The 22,500-nt window shown below is 46.3% G+C and overlaps 1 protein-coding gene across 1 annotated transcript in view; it reads left to right on the top strand.

Moving 5' to 3' along the window:
• LOC139382922 (ryanodine receptor 1b (skeletal)) overlaps positions 1–22,500 on the top strand; it is a 290,972-nt gene that overhangs the window by 233,474 nt on the left and 34,998 nt on the right. The window contains exons 34-46 of the mRNA XM_071127194.1: positions 744–970; positions 6,736–6,927; positions 7,114–7,366; positions 10,195–10,737; positions 13,146–13,346; positions 13,794–13,905; positions 14,205–14,271; positions 14,683–14,762; positions 16,926–17,199; positions 17,678–17,928; positions 18,099–18,193; positions 20,379–20,514; positions 21,567–21,753. Of these exons, the coding sequence (XP_070983295.1) occupies positions 744–970; positions 6,736–6,927; positions 7,114–7,366; positions 10,195–10,737; positions 13,146–13,346; positions 13,794–13,905; positions 14,205–14,271; positions 14,683–14,762; positions 16,926–17,199; positions 17,678–17,928; positions 18,099–18,193; positions 20,379–20,514; positions 21,567–21,753 (2,618 nt within the window). The remainder of the gene's footprint in view (positions 1–743; positions 971–6,735; positions 6,928–7,113; positions 7,367–10,194; positions 10,738–13,145; positions 13,347–13,793; positions 13,906–14,204; positions 14,272–14,682; positions 14,763–16,925; positions 17,200–17,677; positions 17,929–18,098; positions 18,194–20,378; positions 20,515–21,566; positions 21,754–22,500) is intronic.

Genomic DNA, 22,500 nt, shown 5'->3' with positions numbered 1-22,500 from the left:
GTCCCATTCTCTGAACCACACCATTCTCCTTTCTATTCTACCGTTGTCTCTCCTGAACCCCTCAGTATGAGTTCCTGTTGATAATGACCATTCCACTACTGTTGTCTCTCCTGAACCCCTCAGTATGAGTTCCTGTTAATAATGACCATTCCATTACTGTTGTCTCTCCTGAACCCCTCATTGCTCTTCTACCAGAAAACCACTCCCCTTATAGCTCTTCTACCAGAAAACCACTCCCCTTATAGCACTTCTACCAGAAAACCACTCCCCTTCTTGCTCTTCTACCAGAAAACCACTCCCCTTATAGCTCTTCTACCAGAAAACCACTCCCCTTATAGCTCTTCTACCAGAAAACCACTCCCCTTATAGCTCTTCTACCAGAAAACCACTCCCCTTATAGCTCTTCTACCAGAAAACCACTCCCCTTATAGCTCTTCTACCAGAAAACCACTCCCCTTATTGCTCTACCAGAAAACCACTCCCCTTATTGCTCTTCTACCAGAAAACCACTCCCCTTATAGCTCTTCTACCAGAAAACCACTCCCCTTATTGCTCTACCAGAAAACCACTCCCCTTATTGCTCTACCAGAAAACCACTCCCCTTATAGCTCTTCTACCAGAAAACCACTCCCCTTATTGATTTTCTACCAGATAACCACTCCCCTTATTGCTCTACCAGAAAACCACTCCCCTTATTGAGATGTGTTTGACCATAACACCGTTGCGTCTTCTTCTACTCTCAGAACATCATGCCAATCTCAGCAGCCATGTTCCGTAGTGAGCGTAAGAACCCAGTGCCCCAGTGCCCACCCCGGCTGGACATCCAGATGTTGACCCCCGTCATCTGGTCCCGCATGCCCAACCACTTCCTGGACCCAGAGGTCGGCAGGGTCAGCGAGAGGCTGGGCTGGATGGTGGAGTGTACCGAACCCCTCACTATGATGGCCCTGCATATACCTGAGGAGAACAGGTTAGATACAACACACTGTCCACGCTAATCCTAACCCCTCACCCTGATGGCCCTGTACATACCTGAGGAGAACAGGTTAGATACAACACACTGTCCACGCTAATCCTAACCCCTCACCATGATGGCCCTGTACATACCTGAGGAGAACAGGTTAGATACAACACACTGCCTACGCTAATCCCAACCCTTTGTAATGATGGCCCTGTACATACCGTTTTTTAAATACATTTTTTCAAATGCTGTAAACAAAACAATAGCACGACAGTTGATTGAGATGTTAAGGTTAGGTATATGGCAGTGATAGACACTGAAATACGTGGGTTTGGGACTAAATAAACAATTACATTTGCAACGGTCATAACCAATTCTAATAAATGCAACAGTTGGTCAATGGATGAAGATACTCCAAACTTTTAGAATGTTTATAATCCAGATATTGATCAGATATTGATTTAGCGCATAAAACATTTTACTGCCACAGAAAAAAAACTTTTACCGACTGCCTCGATTCGGGTCACACGTAACAAATTTTGAAATTGTGTTTTTGACATTGGATAAAAGTAGAGACTCAGAGCTGGAAAATGGGTATATCATACACAGCAGTTGAGGAACAATGAGGAAGTAATTCTGCTTTGAAAGTTGATCAACTTGTAATCCCACTTTTGAAAAAAATGGTACTTGAATATGTTTTGGTTCACCTACTGGAGAGCTCATCTTTGTCTACACCCATTCAGCATCGTTCACACCCTCTTAAGCCTTAGCCCCACCCATCTCTTTAAGGATTCACATGCGAGGCCATCTGCTAAACAGAGGGAGTAAAGTAGTGTGGGTAAAAAACAACCAAAGATTTCAAGACTAAAAGTGGTGAAAGTAGTAGCCTACAATAAGTTAAAACTTCAGGTAAAAATACACTTTATCTAGTCCTTGTCTTTATCTCGTCCTAAATCCTAATCTGTCTTTGGTGCAGGTCCTGTTGTTCTTCACATCTCTGGTAAACTCACACCATATCAAATCTAAGTTTATTTGTCACATGGTTACTGGCAGAGTAGAAATATCAAAAACAGAAACTGTACAGATAAAAATATTTTATAATTATTTGATAATTATTAGATGACGCTAACCCAACACACTTGTCAAAATCGATGGGTCATGTGAAAGAAATGCTATAACCACCCTCACCTATTTATTTTACCTTTATTTAACCAGGCAAGTCAGTTAAGAACAAATCCTTAATTTCAATGACGGCCTAGGAACAGTGGGTTAACTGGTCTAGGAACAGTGGGTTAACTGCCTTGTTCAGGGGCAGAACAACAGATTTGTACCTTGTCATCTCAGGGATTCGATCTTGCAACCTTTCAGTTACTAGTCCCAACGCTCTAACCACTAGGCTACCCTGCTGGTTACTAGTCCCAACGCTCTAACCACTAGGCTACCCTGCCGCCTCTACGCTCTAACCACTAAGCTACCCTGCCGCCTCTACGCTCTAACCACTAGGCTGCCTACCCGGGTCACTATTGTCAAGATATGTACACATCTTCATGAAATACAGTAGATGGCCGTAATCACCCTCAGACACACCTTTTGTTTAGACATGTAGCTAGCTAGCTAAACTAAACAATGAACCGGCATAATCTCAACTCATACTACTACCAACACAAACATTGTCGTAGCCGCCCTATGGGACTCTGTCCAGAGTCGTGTTGCTAGTCGGGCGGGAGGGTGCGGGCAGCAATCGGTTGAAGAGCATGCACTTAGTTTTACTTGCATTTAAAAGCAGTTGGAGGCCTCGGAAGGAGAGTCGTATGGCATTGAAGCTCGTTCGGCGGTTTGTTAGCACAGTGTCCAAAGAAGGGCCAGATGAATACAGAATGTATACCATGTCTGAGTCCTAACCTGTGCCACCAAAAAGTGGCTCCTTGCAAGACCTGTCATTTTGACCACACCCCAGTGGTTTTCCTGTAGCTCCTTCAGTAGGCCCCTCTGTAGAGTAGCCCGGCACCACCGCTCTCTCATACCCCATAACCCACCATCACTTTCTCCTGGGGGCTTATCCCTTCTCATCCAATAAGGCTTTAGTTCCGGATCAGTAACGTGGTTAGGTCACCCTGTCAGTGTGAAATGCTTCACTTTTGCCAAACCCTTGTCCTTGGTAGATTCCCTGGCGATGTTCTTAGCTAAAAATGGGAAGTACATCTAAAGATGACACTTCGATAGTTCGGATTGCGTGAAGCAAATGCAACAGGCCTCTCACTACCGCCAGGCATCGTGTGTGAGATGACATCACCCACCCTGTTATGGTGAGGCATCACCAGCCAATATTACTGGCGTGTGTGTGTGTGTGTGTGTGGGGGGGGGGGGGGGGGGGTCATAGTGCACTAACACTGAGGAGGGAGACAGCTGTGTCTTCGTTTCTTTCAGATGCCGGCTGACATTGTTCTGACCACACCCAAGGTCACTCTTTCTGTTAAGAGCTCTGTCATAGGTTTGATGAGAGTAGAGAGATTCTCCATGAACTTGCCACAGTGGGAATGAAGGGCCAGATACGTTCTGAGTTCTGTCACGTTAGTTGGCACTGGAGCCTTTGCTATGGCTTCAGTCTTGTCCTGCACTGGATATAGCCCCTGTTAGTCTATCCTGGATATAGCCCCTGTTAGTCTATCCTGGATATAGCCCCTGTTAGTCTATCCTGGATATAGCCCCTGTTAGTCTATCCTGGATATAGCCCCTGTTAGTCTATCCTGGATGTACCTTCATGTTCGTCTATCCTGTGACCTAAGTAAGTGGCACTAGACTGAAAAGACGAGTCCCTGTTTACTCTTAACCCACGTTTTTGCAGCCAACTTTAACACTGCTTCTAAGTTCTGTAAGTGGTCCTCTGCCCGATTTCCCTGTGACATAAGAATGTCATCTAGAAAGCACACAACCCCAGGTAAACCCTATAAGACCTGGCCCAATAATACGTCGGAGCGCTTGATACTCTTGAGGCAGTCCTGCTCCTCTGGTATAAACCCTTCAACGTGTGAATAGTCAGGAAATGCATTGCCTCTTGATCTACCTCCACTTGCTGGTAGGCCTGTGTAAGGTCTAACTTTGTGAACTGTTATACACACCGATGTGCACCACTAAACACCTCAGCATATTTATCGCACAGCTGGGCAACTGGATCTGACACATGGTTCACTCTTCACCAATCTAATATGAGGTGCTGAATCCAGTCCCCCCCCCCCCCCCCGTTAGTCTATCCCGTTTAGCACGGGACTCTCCGCTTTTGACACTAATAGAGGTTTCATTTCACTTTAACCTCCAGCTGCCCCAATAACTGAATCGGCTGAGCTGAGTAACTTCTCAAAACAACATTACATGGTTGCGGTTGATGCTCCTTTAAATCTGCTGTTGTACAGCTTCTCTGAGATAATAAAACATGGCCGCCCCAGTATCTACCTCCATCTTTATCTCCCCCCCCCCACCCGTTTACATCTCACCATGACCATATAAGGTTTCACATACTCACGATCACTACACTCAGTAAAAAGTCCCAAGTTCTCTTCTGACTGTTGATTTCTGACTGTGCCAGAGCCTGCAGACAATAGCAGTTCTGTCTCCTCAACTTGACCTGTGAACCCCTTTACTAGATTAGAGTGCACTTGCTGAGAGCGTTGCTTAGAAAACGCGCTGTTCCCCGCAGATACTCTCCCCCTGCAAGCTATTTCAGGCACGCTCTGCATTGAAACTCCTTGTAATGGCAGATGTGTTGTGAATGTCCTGTCCCCAAACAGCGAAAACAGGGCTTTGACGTCTCCCCCCTCTGGTCTGACATCCACTGTTTCTCCCTGTTGGATCCAGGTCGATGACCCTCCCGTTTTGTGGTCAACTGATCGGTTCTCAACTGACTTGGTGTCTGCTGGAATTTCTGCATACTCCGGGCTGTGCACTCCGAGTTGTTGACAATGTCCAAGACTTTTGCCCTTTTACCCCGTTAAATTCTCCCAGTATGCCACGCAGCTCCTTACTGGCAACTCGATAAACTAGCTGCTCCCTCATCTGCAGCCACAAACTCACATGTTGCCACCAGTCCCTTTAGCGTCTCTCCCAAACTGTTTCCTATTCCAAAAAAAACATACTTCTCGCTAAACACATTCCATTTTGGCGCATAAATGTCTCTCAGAGCTGAAATGAGCTCCTGGAAGCTAGTCTCTCCCGGCTTCTTCGGCGCTACCAAATCTTTCAGCAGTGTGAATGTCTTTGAACCCACGGCTGATAGAAACACCGCTCTCCCGTGGTCGTCAGCTATCTCGTTGGCCTCCAAAAACTGCAAAAAAAAATATATGTGCTGAAGCTCTTGTAAATTCTCCTGGAAACACAAACCGGTCTCACTACTGAAATGTACCATAGCTCTCTGAAATGTACCACATCTCTCATTAGCCCACGCGTCGTTTCTTCCCAGCTGACCAGCTAATTTACTCACGTTAGTTACGAGCTAACTTTCTAGCTCGTTCACTCGGTTGGTCATCAGTAGTCTGAGGATTTGGGCTCAGAATTCCGTTATCCTCCTCGCCAGTTGTTGCATCCTAATAATGCTGGGTTCTTTTACTGAAGACATCCGAAGCGCACTTATAATAAACGGAACAGATTTATTTAACGTTCTCCTTTTAACACGTTACAGTCGACTGACTTACTCTCTACAGTTTCTTCAGGCGAACTATCCAACACATCTTTGAACTTTTTACTTCCCTTGCATCTCGTCATCACTTCAATGCAAGCACGGAAAACCCATTGTCATTTGTTAAATTCAAATAACTCAACCCCTTGCATCTCAATGGCTATTTGCAACCATTTTACATCTAAACTCATCTAAAACACAACAGATTTCTCACTACACCAAATTTATCCGTCCACTGTGTCTGAATCGTGACCAGATTTCCTGGTGCCTCCCTGTATACAGATTATTTGACAGAATTTTCTTTCAAAATAATATGAATTTGCCTCCCGAGTGGCGCAGCTGACTAAGACAATGCATCGCTGTGCTTAAGGCATCACTGCAGACCTGGGTTCGATACCAGGCTGTGTCACAGCCGGCCGTGACCGGGAGACCCACGAGGCGGAGCACAATTTTCGTCTGGGTTTTCGGGGAGGGTTTGGCCGGTCAGGATTTCCTTTCCTTATCGCGCTCTAGCGACTCCTTGTGGTGGGCCGGGCACCTGCAAGCTGACTTTCGGTCACTATCTGGATGGTGTTTCCTCCGAAACACTGGTGCGGCTGGCTTTCCTGGTTAACCGAGCAGTGAGGTCTGGCAGGGTCGTGTTTCAGAGGACACATGGCTCTCAACCTTCACCTCTTCCAAGCCCATAGAGGAATTGCAGCGATCGGACAAGACTGTAACTACCAATTGGATATCTTTCAGTTGGGGAGAAAGAAGGGTAAAAGTACAAACTAAATGATGTGATGATTTAAACGATTTGACCATCCAGATCTGTTTACACTAGATTGATATGCAGGAACAATGGGTCCCTGACCCCCCCCATCCCCGGAGATGGTCATGAAGATCACATCACAATGCTTCTTTTAATCATCTACATCTGTCAAAAAAAATGTGGTCAACAATCAGAATGTAGAAAAGATCAAGGAAAAAAAGGATGCATGTTAGAACCAGGTATAAACAGGGCCATGGTGGACTGACTGGGCTCATTGCTTCGAGTTGATGTTATCTTTACATGCGCTACTTTACACCCTAAACCCTGTGTAAAGGTTCTAATCCCTTCCTGTAGGTGTATAGACATCCTGGAGTTGTCTGAGCGCCTGGATCTACTGAAGTTCCACTTCCATACTCTGATGTTGTACTGTGCTGTCTGCGCTCTGGGCAACAACCGTGTAGCACACGCCCTCTGCTCGCACGTTGACGAATCACAGCTCTTCTACGCCATGGAGAACACCTACCTGCCCGGTCCCCTTCGCAGCGGGTACAGATCTGATCTGATTGATTGTTTTATCTCCGTGTCAAACACATTAGTTACCCAAGTGGGCTAACTTACAAGACAAAAAAATACTTGTGCACAAAACGAATTTACAATGTAATAATTCTTATTGTCAACATCTCAGTCTCCAGGTAATATTATATTTTACCTTTAATGTCTCTCCCTGTCCAGGTTCTACGACCTGCTGATCTCCATCCACCTGGAGTCAGCTAAGCGGGCACGGCTGGGCACCAACCGGGAGTTCATTGTGCCCATGTCCGCCGAGACGCTCAGCATCACCCTATACCCTGACGCTGAGAAGGCCTCTGACCTTCCTGGGGTGGGGTTAACTACCTGTCTTAGACCCAAGCTGCACTTCTCAACCATCAACTTTGTTGGGACGGATCCTGACCTGTACACTCTGAGCCCCGTCTTCCCTCTTCAGGTTAGTCACTTAAATTCAGATCAAATCAATGTATTGTTCATCAATCCAGCCCAGTGAGTCAGCTTCTTGTGTGGCTTTGGTACATGCAACAAGACACACAATGTACAAACAAATGCCTGAATCTGGTGTATGTACAGACATTTGTTTAAACCGCTGTAGGTCTAAGCCAGTGGTGGTCACTGATATTTCTGAGGGAGCCACTTTTTGTTAATCAAAATCACTGTGCGAGTCTCCCATACCCATCGGAGAGCGGGGGCTTGGGGGTCACAAATGCAAATAGTTTCATATATGATATTTAACATACTACTAGCTTGGACCATCAAGCTACACTACATGACCGAAAATATGTGGACATCTGTTCGACAAAAATCACGGGCATTAATATGGAGTCGGTCCCCGCTTTTGCTGCTATAACAGCCTCCACTCTTCTGGGAAGGCTTTCCACTAGATGTTGGAACATTGCTGCTATAACAGCCTCCACTCTTCTGGAAAGGCTTTCCACTAGATGTTGGAACATTGCTGCTATAACAGCCTCCACTCTTCTGGGAAGGCTTTCCACTAGATGTTGGAACATTGCTGCTATAACAGCCTCCACTCTTCTGGGAAGGCTTTCCACTAGATGTAGGAACATTGCTGCTATAACAGCCTCCACTCTTCTGGGAAGGCTTTCCACTAGATGTTGGAACATTGCTGCTATAACAGCCTCCACTCTTCTGGGAAGGCTTTCCACTGGATGTTGGAACATTTCTGCGGGGACTTGCTTCCATTCAGACATGAGCATTAGTGAGGTGGGGTACTGCTGTTGGGTGATTAGCTGCAGGCCAGTAAAGTTATTCCACAATGATCTCAATAAACCATTTCTGTATAGACCTCGCTTTGTGGGGGCATTATCATGCTGAAACAGGAAATGGCCTTCCCCAAACTGTTGCCACAAAGCTGGAAGCACAGAATCATATAGAATGTCATTGTATGCTGTAGAGTTAAGATTTCCCTTCACTGGAACTAAAGGGCCTAGCCAGAACCACGAAAAACAGCCCCCAGACCATATTCCATTCACCCAGCTCAATGTAACATCAATAGGTTTAGGCTACTAATACTACAATGTACCCATCATGAGGTTGCTGCAAACTAACCTACGAATTCAAGTTTACAACTTGGAGTAATCAAGGTGATAGACAGTGACACATTCAATGCACACTCTTGCCTGCATCTATCTGATCTAGGTTGTAATCATTAGTCAAAACATTTGCAAACGGGAGTTTCTTTTGGACAAATTCAGGAAGGTTGTTCCCTGTTTGTTCCATTTTTTTTTCCATTGAAGAAATGTTTTTCAACAGAATCCCTGATCACCTGCTTACACAGTTCACTTTCATAGCAGTCACATACAAACACCATGATCTCTTTGCTCGTTGTATAATTGCTCATCACAACCACCTATGCATTCTCTTCCTCTCACCTTTTCCCTTGGCTTGTGGACTTCAGTGCACAAAACATCAGCTCGCTGTGACCAGGCAAAAAAAAAACCTTTCCAAGCCAAACCTTCATATCATAACTGCTAACCGCTACACACAGCCTACATCATTGTCACCATATTAACGTCATAGTCAACATAGCTACTATAAATAACGTGTTAGTAAACACTACAACACTAACCGCTACAATCAAGCAGTACAATGTACAGTCAGCAAGTAGTTTAGTTGTTACACCAGGTGAGCCCTGGTGGCAATAAATTAATACATCCAAAATCTTACCTTGACTTGGAAGAGATCCAGTGTTGGATAGCCATAGCTAGCCAGCTAGCTAACATAGCATCCCTCTCTGTTGGATAGCCATAGCCAGCTAGCTAACATAGCTCCCTCTCTGTTGGATAGCCATAGCCAGCTAGCTAACATATCATCGCTCTCTGTTGGATAGACTTAGCCAGCTAGCTAACATATCATCCCTCTCTGTTGGATAGCCTTAGCCAGCTAGCTAACATAGCATCCCTCTCTGTTGGATAGCCATAGCCAGCTAGCTAACATAGCATCCCTCTCTGTTGGATAGCCATAGCCAGCTAGCTAACATAGCATCCCTCTAACATAGCATCCCTCAGAAGTTGTCATAATTACCATAATAATTAGTCCCATATTTGGTCCCATATTTGGACACTTTAATTTTTACTTCCTATTCATGTTGTCATTTTTACCTCCCTGTACGCGGTTACTATCAGACGACTTGTGTGTCGTAGAGCAAAACAAGTTGGTGTTAAACGTTCCTCAGCTTTCGGTGATGCGTTCGTATAAGTTTGTAGCTTAAACCGTCTGGACAGTCAGTTTTGTGAGAAGAATTGGGATGTCTGCATCAGCGACTTCAGACAACTGTCGTAGTACTAAACAACCCAACACACTCTTGTCCGTGAGTCTAAGCTTTCGATGGTGGAGTTTAGTTAGTTTGTGTTTTTACAGACGATTTCGTGACTATTTTTCTTGTTCCGGATCCTGTCGTGTCTGGAAAAAAAAACACTGTCTAGACGCATTGCTGCTATCGGTGAACCCAGTACAGTCTCACGGAGCCAAGAAACAGGAAGTCTCTAAGCGTAAACACACGGGGGGCTATTTAATAAGACTTAAGGGGGTTTATTTGCCCCCGTCCAATACATTTCAATTCAGAGTCAAGTGAAATAAGGCCTGAGACCAGGGTTAGATGGGTAAAACAGCTAGTTATTCAGAGTCAAGTGAAATAAGGCCGGAGACCAGGGTTAGATGGGTAGGTAAAGCAGCTAGTTATTAACTCATTTTTAAGTAATGTTCTTTGTAACCCATGCCTCTTCTCTCCTGCCCTTTCCTCAGGAACTGAAGACGAAAGCCATCAGCATGTTGACAGAGGCGGTTCTGGATGGTAGCCAGGCTATGAGAGACCCAGTAGGGGGCAGCGTAGAGTTCCACTTCGTCCCCATCCTGAAGCTCATCAGCACTCTCCTCATCATGGGCATCTTCAACGATGAAGACGTTAAACACATCCTCAAGATGATTGACCCCAATGTGTTCGCAGGGAAGAAAGAGGAGGTGGAGGAGGGAGACAAGGCAGAGGAAGAGGGTGAAGAAGTGAAGGAGAAAGAAGAGGAGGAGGCAGATGATGAAGGAGTAGGGGAGGAGGAAGAAGAGGATGAGGAACTGAAACACCTAGAGAAAGAAGAGGGGGAGGAGGAGGAGGAGGAGGAGGAAGGGGAGAAGGAACACGAGGAGGAGGAGAAGGAGAAAGAGGAAGACGGGGAGGAAAATGTGATGACAGAAGAGGAGGCAGCGGCGATCGAGTTGGAGCTGGAGAAGGAAGAGGCGGCTTTGGAGGAGGGACTACTGCAGATGAAACTGCCAGAGTCTGTCAAACTGCAGGTGGGTCTCTTCTGACAGCCATGTGTGTACTAAGGCTGGTCTTAGTGATTTTGGAGGCCCCAGTCAGAGGCCCCTACAATGTCTATTTAACACAATCATGACTACTGAACAAAGAGTCGTTCGGAGGTGGCTTTTTATTATTTTTTTTTAAAGTCTAACTGAAAAGACTTGAAATGATCTTCACGAGCGAAGGTCTTCGCATCACCACATAGGACAGGGGATGGGCAATAATGTTGTCTCAGGGGCCACATCAGGATTTTAAAATTCAACAGAGGGCCTCACAGATTTTTTTTTCAGGCAAAGCAATTAACAGTCCAGAAAAAGGACAATAGTTTTATCTGTTTTTACACTTTCTGTCATAATGAAGAGATAAGCGTAACATAACTCTTTTAATGAAAAGAACGAACACTGAACAAGACGTGACACTATGTGACTAGTGCCGACAGGCAACTAAACATAGAATAACAACCCACAAAATACCCAAGGAATATGGCTACCTAAATATGGTTCCCAAACAGAGACAACGATAAACAGCTGCCTCTGATTGAGAACCAATCTAGGACCTAGACATGCAAAAAAAACCTAGACATGCAGATAAAACCTAGACATGCAGATAAAACCTAGACATGCAAAAAAAACCTAGACATGCAGATAAAACCTAGACATGCAGATAAAACCTAGACATGCAGATAAAACCTAGACATGCAGATACAACCTAGACATGCAGATAAAACCTAGACATGCAGATAAAACCTAGACATGCAGATAAAACCTAGACATGCAGATAAAACCTAGACATGCAAAAACTAAACAAACCACCCTCGTCACACCCTGACCTAACCAACATAATAAAGAAAACAAAGAATACTAAGGTCAGGGCGTGACACTTTCAAGTTATGGATTTACGATGTGTAAATTCTGAACTAATATCTGATATTTTCTTTGTAATAATCGACCAATAAAAAGCTACATATCATTTACCATTTCATACAAACAGTAACCACGTTTCTATGTTCATAAGGGCTAATAAGACATTATTTTAAATGATTTTAAATGACTTTGATATGGGAAAGGTGTATTTGTTTTTCTCTCGAGTCCATTACTTTGATAATCCATTAGTAAGGTATTGGAATGTTCAGGAAAACATCAGAGAAGATCATCAGGTAATAATTGTGTGTGTAGAAAATTATATCTGCTTTGTTTTCAATTGCGTTTTTTTTTTTTTGTCCCTGGCTCTTTATACGTGTCCTTAAGCGCTGTCGAGGGAAATAGAAGACGCGTACTGTACGTAAAAGCTAATAGTCCCAAACGTTTAAAAGCCAGAGCCAAATTCAGAGATAAGGCAAGATAACAGCAAACATCAGAGATTACTCACGAGCGGAGGAGGGCCTCAAGCGGAGGTTGAAGGCAAGATAACAAAAATTATGTTTTATTAAACTAAATTATGCCAAGTTCACAAGGCACCCCCCGGTGATGTGAGGCAATTGTCTTAGTTGCCTAAATTCACCACTGCAAATACTTTTCCTCGTTTATCTTTATAAAATACACCTGGGAGCCAGAAATCTTTCTGATTGAGAGGGGGTCAAATACTTGTTTCCCTCATTAAAATGCAAATCAATTTATAACATTTTTGACGAGCGTTTTTCTGGATTTTTTTTGTGTTGTTATTCTGTCTCTCACTGTTCAAATAAACCTTCCATTAAAATTACAGACTGATCATTTCTTTGTCAGTGGACAAACGTACAAAATCAGCAGGGGATCAAATCCTTTTTTCCCCCTCACTGTATCAACATAACTAAAAAAGGGACATGCATACAAACAAAACCTACAAACGATGAAATGTTTCTCACATGCTGAAATCACAGAGAAGACAATTGTTTGTATGAACAAAGTGCACAACTTCATGCTGCTCTGGACTCAAACTCATTAAGGCCAGTTGTGAGTGTAATGTTGTTTTACGTACTGACCTCTCTCTCTCTCTCTCTCTCTCTGTCTCTGTCTCTCTCTCTCTCTCTGTCTCTCTCTGTCTCTCTCTGTCTCTCTCTCTCTGTCTCTCTCTCTGTCTCTCTCTGTCTCTCTCTCTCTGTCTCTCTCTCTGTCTCTCTCTGTCTCTCTCTCTCTGTCTCTCTCTCTGTCTCTCTCTCTCTGTCTCTCTCTCTCTGTCTCTCTCTCTCTCTCTCTCTCTCTCTCTCGCTCTCTCTCTCTCTGTCTCTCTCTCTGTCTCTCTCTCTGTCTCTCGCTCTGTCTCTCTCTGTCTCTCTCTCTCTCTGCCTCTCTCTGTCTCTCTCTCTCTCTCTCTCCCTCTCTCTCTCTCTCTCTCTCTCTCTCTCCCTCTCTCTATGACTCTCTCTGTGTCTCTCTCTCTCTTCTTTTATCTCTCCCCCTGTCTTTCTTAACCTCCCTCTCAGATGTGTACGCTGCTGCAGTACTTCTGTGACTGTGAACTGAGGCACAGAGTGGAGGCTATCGTGGCGTACTCGGATCAGTTTGTCAACGCCATTCAGACCAATCAGAGAGTTCGCTACAACCTGCTGATGCAGGCCTTCTCCATGAGCGCTGCGGAAACCGCACGCAAGACACGAGAGTTCCGCTCCCCACCTCAGGACCAGGTACAACTAGCCTTGTCCAAGCCAGAACGGTCCATAGGACAGGATCAGGTACAACTAGCCTTGTCCAAGCCAGAACGGTCCATAGGACAGGACCAGGTACAACTAGCCTTGTCCAAGACAGAACGGTCCATAGGGCAGGACCAGGTACAACTAGCCCTGTCCAAGACAGAACGGTCCATAGGGCAGGACCAGGTACAACTAGCCCTGTCCAAGACAGAACGGTCCATAGGGCATGAGCCTATTTCCTGTTTCTGTAGCCTGAGGCAGCTTGATGTACCAGTACACCCCCTGGACAGGACACTAGTCTATCTCCTGTTTCTGTAGTGAGACAGCTTGATGTACCAGTACACCCCCTGGACAGGACACTAGTCTATTTCCTGTTTCTGTAGTGTGAGTAGTGCCATCTGAAGATGATGATAGGTAACTGCGTGTGTTCCTTCCTGTCAGGTGATCCTGCTGACTAACTTCAAGCATGGTCCGGAGGAGGAGGAGTGCCCAGTACCGGAGGAGACCAGAGACACACTGACCGAATTCCACACTGACATCCTTATACATTGTGGTCAGTAACCCTAACCCCTGACCCCTAACCCTGACCCACAGCACATCATAACAACCTTCCAGCCCCTGACCCCTAACCCTGACCCACAGCACATCATAACAACCTTCCAGCCCCTGACCCCCAACCCTGACCCACAGCACATCATGACAACCTTCCGACCCCTAACCTTGACCCACAGCACATCATAACAACAATCCGACCCCTGACCCTTAACCCTGATCCACAGCACATCATAACAACATTCCAAAACACCACACAGAGAGCTAACTATGCTTACTATGTATCCTTCTCTCCTCCAGGCGTGCACATCGAGGCGGAAGAGGAGGAGGAGGAGGTGGACACCTCTCTGAGAGGGCGCCTTGGCCGGTAGGTAACTCTAAGGAGTTGGACCTTTAGCCGGAAGTTTGCCGGTTCGAATCCCAGCACTCTTCTGTCCTCTACTCAAGTGTGTGTGTGTGTGTGTGTGTGTGTGTGTGTGTGTGTGTGTGTGTGTGTGTGAGATGTGTGCTATCTGGGGGGTTGACAACTGAGGAGAGCAGAATACACATTTCTGTTGCTGCTTCAACATCTGGACAATATAAAGTTGTATTGTATCATAACATACTGACAATATAAAGTTGTATTGTATTGTAACATACTGACAATATAAAGTTGTATTGTATTATAACATACTGACAATATAAAGTTGTATTGTATCATAACATACTGACAATATAAAGTTGTATTGTATTATAACATACTGACAATATAACGTTGTATTGTTTTGTATCTCCGTAGGCTGTTGGGCAAGGTGAATAACTTGAGGAAGAAAAAGGAGGTGGTGGAGGAGCCAGAAGAGGAGGAGGAGGTCAAACCCAGTAAGAAGACATTCACCACCCTAACCCCTAACCCCTGACCCCTAACCCCTAACCCAGTTCGAACACATTCACCACCCTAACCCCTAACCCCAAACCCCTAACCCAGTAAGAAGACATTCACCACCCTAAACCCTGACCTCTAACCCCTAACCTCTAACCCCAAACCCCTAACCCAGTAAGAAGACATTCACCACCCTAACCCCTGACCTCTAACCCCTAACCCCAAACCCGGTTCGAACACATTCACCACCCTAACCTCTAACCCCAAACCTCTAACCCCAAACCCAGTTCGAACACATTCACCACCCTAACCCCTAACCTCTAACCCCTGACCCCTAACCCCTGACCCCTAACCCCTAACCCCTGACCCCTAACCCCTAACCCAGTTCGAACACATTCACCACCCTAACCCCTAACCCCAAACCCCTAACCCAGTAAGAAGACATTCACCACCCTAAACCCTGACCTCTAACCCCTAACCTCTAACCCCAAACCCCTAACCCCTAACCCAGTAAGAAGACATTCACCACCCTAACCCCTGACCCCTGACCCCTAACCCCTAACCCCTAACCCCAAACCCAGTAAGAAGACATTCACCACCCTAACCCCTGACCTCTAACCCCTAACCCCAAACCCGGTTCGAACACATTCACCACCCTAACCTCTAACCCCAAACCTCTAACCCCAAACCCAGTTCGAACACATTCACCACCCTAACCCCTAACCCCAAACCCAGTTTGAACACATTCACCACCCTAACCTCTAACCCCTAACCTCTAACCCCTAACCCCAAACCCAGTTCGAACACATTCACCACCCTAACCTCTAACCCCTAACCCCAAACCCAGTAAGAAGACATTCACCACCCTAACCCCTAACCTCTAAACTCTAACCCCTAACCTCTAACCCCTAACCCCTAACCCCTAACCCCAAACCCAGTTCGAACACATTCACCACCCTAACCTCTAACCCCAAACCCCAAACCCAGTTCGAACACATTCACCACCCTAACCCCTAACCCCAAACCCAGTTCGAACACATTCACCACCCTAACCTCTAACCCCTAACCCCAAACCCAGTTCGAACACATTCACCACCCTAACCCCTAACCCCTAACCCCAAACCCAGTTCGAACACATTCACCACCCTAACCTCTAACCTCAAACCCCAAACCCAGTAAGAAGACATTCACCACCCTAACCCCTAACCTCTAACCCCAAACCTCTAACCCCAAACCCAGTTCGAACACATTCACCACCCTAACCCCTAACCCCAAACCCTGTAAGACGACATTCACCACCCTAACCCCTAACCCCTAACCCCTAACCTCTAACCCCAAACCCAGTTAGAACACATTCACCACCCTAACCCCTGACCTCTAACCCCTAACCTCTAACCCCAAACCCAGTTAGAACACATTCACCACCCTAATCCCTAACCCCTAACCCCAAACCCCTAACCCCCAACCCAGTAAGAAGACATTCACCACCCTAACCTCTAACCTCTAACCCCTAACCCCTAACCCCAAACCCCTAACCCCAAACCCAGTAAGAAGACATTCACCACCCTAACCCCTAACCTCTAACCCCTAACCTCTAACCCCAAACCCAGTAAGAAGACATTCACCACCCTAAACCCTAACCTCTAACCCCAAACCCCTAACCCTTACATCCATGAGATGATCTTTATCTGTCTCTGTGGTTAGAACACAGTCTGGACTTGCTATTTTCACAGCTTCGCACAGTTAGGTGCCTAGTTTAAGTCTGACAGCTCATCAGTTAACTCAAGTATAAACTGACAGACATCCTAGACTTAGTTTACGTATTCCTGTTAAATCCAAGGGACGCATCGAGGGCCTCAACAGTCAACTTTGCTCTGTTTGGTTCTTTTCTGGGTAGTTTTCTAGATGTCCTTCCAGGAGATTCCCGACAGACTTGACTCCTGTAATTAATTCAAGTGGTGGCGTAGTCTAGCACTTCCTAGTGATCCCTCACACAAGTAATATTTAAAATGTAAAAAATCCCTGTACCCCAAATGTTCCTATGCCACAAAAGCTTGAGTTGGTGTAGTTCCCGGCCAAGACACAGTAAAAAATAAGTAATATCTTGTTTGTTCACTACAACTCCATGTGTGTCCCCCCCCCCCCCCCCCCCCCCTCCCAAGGTACTCTCCAGGAGTTGATCTCCCATACCATGATCCACTGGGCCCAAGAGGCCTTCATTCAGAACCCTGAGCTGGTGCGCCTGATGTTCAGCCTGCTCCACAGGCAGTATGATGGGCTGGGAGAGCTGACCAGAGCCCTGCCTAAAGCCTACGCCATCAACGCTGTGTCTGTCCAGGACACAATGGACTTGTTGGAGTGCTTGGGCCAGATCAGATCTCTGCTCATCGTTCAGATGGGCCCCGAGGAGGAGAGGCTCATGATCCAGAGCATCGGGTACGTCTGGTTACTGTACCTTGAGGGTTATGGTTGTTACTGTACCTTTAGGGTGTGTCTGGTTACTGTACCTTGAGGGATAGGGTGGTTACTGTACCTTGAGGGTGTGTCTGGTTACTGTACCTTGAGGGTGTGTCTGGTTACTGTACCTTGAGGGTGTGTCTGGTTACTGTACCTTGAGGGTGTGTCTGGTTACTGTACCTTGAGGGTGTGTCTGGTTACTGTACCTTGTAAAGGTTAGGCTCATGACCCAGAGCATCGGGCATCACTCAGGTGGCCCACTGATTACCAGGGTCGGGGTCAGTTCCATTTCAATTCAGTGAAATTGAATTTGAATTGTACCCCAAACCTGGCAACGATTTCTGAAAGAAGATCTGGACGCACAGCAGGAACAATTCAACGACGATTATTTGAGTTCATTTAAAAGTCTCTTTGTTGTTGTTGTTGTTGTTGTTGTTGTTGTTGTCTCCTTCTCCAGGAACATCATGAACAACAAGGTGTTCTACCAGCACCCCAACCTGATGAGGGCTCTGGGGATGCACGAGACTGTCATGGAGGTGATGGTCAACGTGCTGGGAGGAGGTGGGGATTCCAAGGAGATCCGGTTCCCCCAGATGGTGACCAACTGCTGTCGGTTCCTATGTTACTTCTGTCGCATCAGCCGTCAGAACCAGAGGTCCATGTTTGATCACCTCAGCTACCTGCTGCAGAACAGCGGCATCGGCCTAGGTACAGTACACTCTGCCTGTCAATCAGAAAACACACAGAGGAACTCTTAACCACTGGTACAGGATCAGTTATGTTTTCATCCCCCTTAGTGGTGAAGGTTAGGATTGGGGATACGGAAAAATCTGATCCAAGATCTGTGTTTAATTAACATTCTCCTGGTCTTCTTGTAGGTATGCGTGGCTCCACCCCTCTGGATGTGGCTGCAGCTTCCTGCATCGACAACAACGAGCTGGCCTTAGCTCTACAGGAGCAGGACTTGGAGAAGGTAAACCCCTGACCCTAACCTGCCACCCTGTATCCCTATTCAACCGGAGGCTGCTGAGGCTTAGGTTAGGCTCATAAAAGTGTCTGGAACAGAGAAAATGGAATTGCGTCAATGTATTTGATACCACTCCACTCTTTCCACCCCAGCCATTACCACGAGCCCGTCCTCCCAAATTAAGGTGCCACCAACCTCCAGTGTCCTATTCCTTATATAGAGCGGGAAGCGGGATTGGCTGCCGTTTTACAGGCTCCTAACCAATTGTGCTATTTTGTGTGTTTTTTTTTGTTGTTGCATTGTTTGTACATAATGTTGATGCTATCATCTCTTCTGACCGAAAATAACTTCTGGATATCAGAACAGCGATTACTCACCTCAAACTGGACAAAGATTTTTTCTTTAATGAGTCTGACACAAAGAATATAATGCTGCTCCCAGACAAGGCCCAAATCCCCGTCATTCGCATGAAGAAAAGAAGGAGACACAGGGGACGCAGATCAGGGTGCCTTTAATTCACACACAGAGATGCGTACAAGGCTCTCCCTCGCCCTCCATTTGGCATATCTGACCATAATTATATCCTCTTGATTCCTGCTTACGAGCAAAAACTAAAGCAGGAAGTACCAGTGACTCACTCAATACGGAAGTGGTCAGATGACACGGATGCTACGCTAGGACTGTTTTGTTAGCACAGACCGGAATATGTTCCTGGATTCATCCAATGGCATTGAGGAGTATACCAGAATGCATGAGAGCACCAGCTGTTCTGGACGACTGTGTGATCATGCTCTCCATAGCCGATGTGAGCCAGACCTTTAAACAGGTCAGTATTCACAAGGCCGCGGTGCCAGAGGGATTACCAGGACGTGTACTCAGTGCATGCATGGACCAACTGGCATGTGTCTTTACTGACATTTTCAACCTGTCCCTGACCGAGTCTGTAATACCTACATGTTTTAAGCAGACCACCAAAGTCCCTGTGTCCAAGAAAGCGAAGGTTATCTGCCTAAATGACTACCGCCATGTAGCACTCACGTCGGTAGCCATGAAGTGCTTTGAAAGGCTGGTCATGGCTCACATCAACACCATCATCCTTGAAACCCTTGGTCCCAATCCAATTTGCATATCCCCCAAACAGATTCACAGATCACACAATCTCAACCGCACTCCACACTGCATTTCTAACCTGGACAAAAGGAACACCTATGTGAGAATGCTGTTCATTGACTACAGCTCAGCATTGAACACCATAGCGACAACAAAGCTCATCACTAAGCTAATGTCCCTGGGACTAAACACCTCCCTCTGCAACTGGATCCTGGACATCCTGATGCCCCCCCCCCCCCCCCCCCCAGTTGGTAAGGGTAGGCAACAACACAGCTGCCACTCTGATCCTCAACACAGGGGCCCCTCAGGGGTGTGTACTTAGTCCCCTCCTGTATTCCCTGTTCACCCACCACTGCGTGGCTAAGCACGACTCCAACACCATCATTACATTTTCTGACGACACAACAATAACGATGAGACAGCCTATAGAGAGGAGGTCTGAGAGCTGGCAGTGTGGTGCCAGGACAACAACCTCTCCCTCAACGTGGTGAAGACGAAGGAGCTGATCGTGGACTATAGGAAAAGGAGGACCGAGCACGACTTCATTCACATCGATGGGGCTGAAGTGGAGCAGGTCGAGAGATTCCACATCACCAACAAACTAACATGTTCCCAAAACACCAAAACATTAGTGAAGAGGGCACGACAACACCTTTTCCCCCTCAGGAGACTGAAAAGATTTGGCATGGGTCCTCAGATCCTCAAAAAGTTATACAGCTGCACCATCGAGAGCATCTTGACCGGTTGCATTTTAAGTAAATATTTTCTTAACTTTTATTTTCTTAAAACTGCACTGTTTGTTAAGGTAAAGTAAAGCATTTCACTGTAAAGGTCTACCTGTTGTATTCGGCGCATGTGACAAATAACATTTAAATTGATTTGATTTGACCCAAACACAAAAACTTACTCTAACCCAACAACGAGCTGGCCATGGCTCTGCAGGAGCAGATCCTGGAGTGCAGTCACCCTGTACCCCTATACAGTAGACCCTGGACAGAACACCTCAGTCACCCTGTCCATTGCTGCTGCCTAAGGGCTACCCTGCTAACCCTTACCCTCTCCTACCTGCTCCTCTCTCCAGGTGGTGACTTATCTGGCGGGCTGTGGACTACAGAGCTGTCCCATGCTCCTATCTAAGGGTTACCCTGACATCGGCTGGAATCCCTGTGGGGGAGAGAAATACCTGGACTTCCTGCGCTTTGCCGTCTTTGTCAACGGTCAGCAGCCTGCAACAGACACTAAACATACTTCCTGTTTCACAATGAAGTGTGGATTCGGAGTGGTTTCCAGGCTATCTAATTACCTGGATTATATTCCTGATGTCGCTGCTGTTATCCTTGATATTGTTATTGCTGACATGGCTGTAGTCTCTATGGCTGTAGTCTCTATGGCTGTAGTCTCCACCATGGTAGTCTCCACCGTGGCTGTAGTCTCCACCGTAGCTATAGTCTTTATGGCTGTAGTCTCCACCATGGCTATAGTCTCCACCATAGCTATAGTCTCTACTGTGGCTGTAGTCTCCACCTTAGCTGTAGTCTCCACCGTGGCTGTAGTCTCCACCATGGTAGTCTCCACCATGGTAGTCTCCACCGTGGCTGTAGTCTCCACCGTGGATGTGGTCTCCACCGTGGCTGTAGTCTCCACCATGGCTGTAGTCTCTACTGTGGCTGTAGTCTCCACCGTGGCTGTAGTCTCTTCTGTGGCTGTAGTCTCCACCATGGTTGTAGTCTCTACTGTGGCTGTAGTCTCCACCATGGTAGTCTCCACCGTGGCTGTAGTCTCTACTGTGGCTGTAGTCTCCACCATGGCTGTAGTCTTTACTGTGGCTGTAGTCTCCACCATGGTAGTCTCCACCGTGGCTGTAGTCTCCACCGTAGCTGTAGTCTTTATGGCTGTAGTCTCCACCGTGGCTGTAGTCTCCACCGTAGCTGTAGTCTCTACTGTGGCTGTAGTCTCCACCTTAGCTGTAGTCTCCACCGTGGCTGTAGTCTCCACCATGGTAGTCTCCACCGTGGCTGTAGTCTCCACCGTGGCTGTAGTCTCCACCGTGGCTGTAGTCTCCACCGTAGCTGTAGTCTCTACTGTGGCTGTAGTCTCCACCATGGTAGTCTCCACCGTGGCTGTAGTCTCCACAGTGGCTGTAGTCTCCACCGTGGCCGTAGTCTCCATAATGGAGGTGTGCCAGTGTTACAGTGTACCAGTAGTGGTGACACTCACAGTATGTTCTTCTTCTATTCTTTTTCTCTTCCTGTCTGTTCTTACCCTGCAGGAGAGAGTGTGGAGGAGAATGCCAACGTGGTGGTGCGTCTACTGATTCGTCGGCCAGAGTGTTTTGGCCCCGCCCTGAGAGGAGAGGGGGGTGCTGGTCTGCTGGCGGCAATAGAGGAGGCCATCAAGATCTCAGAGGACCCAGCCAGGGACGGACCTACTGTCAAGAAGGACAGGCGGTTCCCCATGTAAGACTACTGGAGAGCTGTTGTTGTGTTGTTGTGTTGTTATGTTGTTGTGTTGTTGTTCCGGAGTTGTTGTTGTTGTGTAGTTGTGTTGTTATGTTATGTTGTTGTTGTGGTGATATTTTTTGTTTGTTATTGTGGTGTTGTGTTGTTGGTGTTGTTGTGGTGTTGTTATTGTGTTGTGTTGTTGTGGTGTTGTTTTTGGGGTATTGTTGTGTTGTTGTTGCTGTTCTGTTTTTGTGTTGTTGTTGCTGTCCTTTTTTTGTGTTGTTGTTGTGTTGTTGGTGTTGTTCTTGTGTTGTTGGTGTTGTTGTTGTGTTGTGTTGTTGTTGTTGTGGTGTTGTTGTTGTTGGGGTATTGTTGTGTTGTTGTTGTTGTGGTGTTGTTGTGTTGTTGTTGGGGTATTGTCGTGTTGTTGTGTTGTGGTGTTGTTGTTGTTGTTGGGGTATTGGTGTGTTGCTGTTGTGGTGTTGTTGTTGGGGTATTATTATGTTGTTGTTGTTGGTGTGTTGTTGTTGTTGGGGTATTATTATGCTGTTGTTGTTGTTGTGTTGTTGTTGTTGGGGTATTGGTGTGTTGTTGTTGTTGTGTTGTTGTTGTTGTTTTGTTGTTGTTGGGGTATTGGTGTTGTATTGTGGCGTGTAGCCGGAGACGGTCCTACCGTCAAGAAGGACAGACTCTTCCCTGTGTAATAAAAATTATATTCTTAGCATATAAGATGGATGCTTTAGTAAGACTAGAGAGAGAAAA

This window comes from Oncorhynchus clarkii, chromosome 24 (assembly GCF_045791955.1).
Source record: "Oncorhynchus clarkii lewisi isolate Uvic-CL-2024 chromosome 24, UVic_Ocla_1.0, whole genome shotgun sequence".
NCBI lineage: Eukaryota > Metazoa > Chordata > Actinopteri > Salmoniformes > Salmonidae > Oncorhynchus > Oncorhynchus clarkii.
This window is presented reverse-complemented; position numbering and strand designations above follow the sequence as displayed.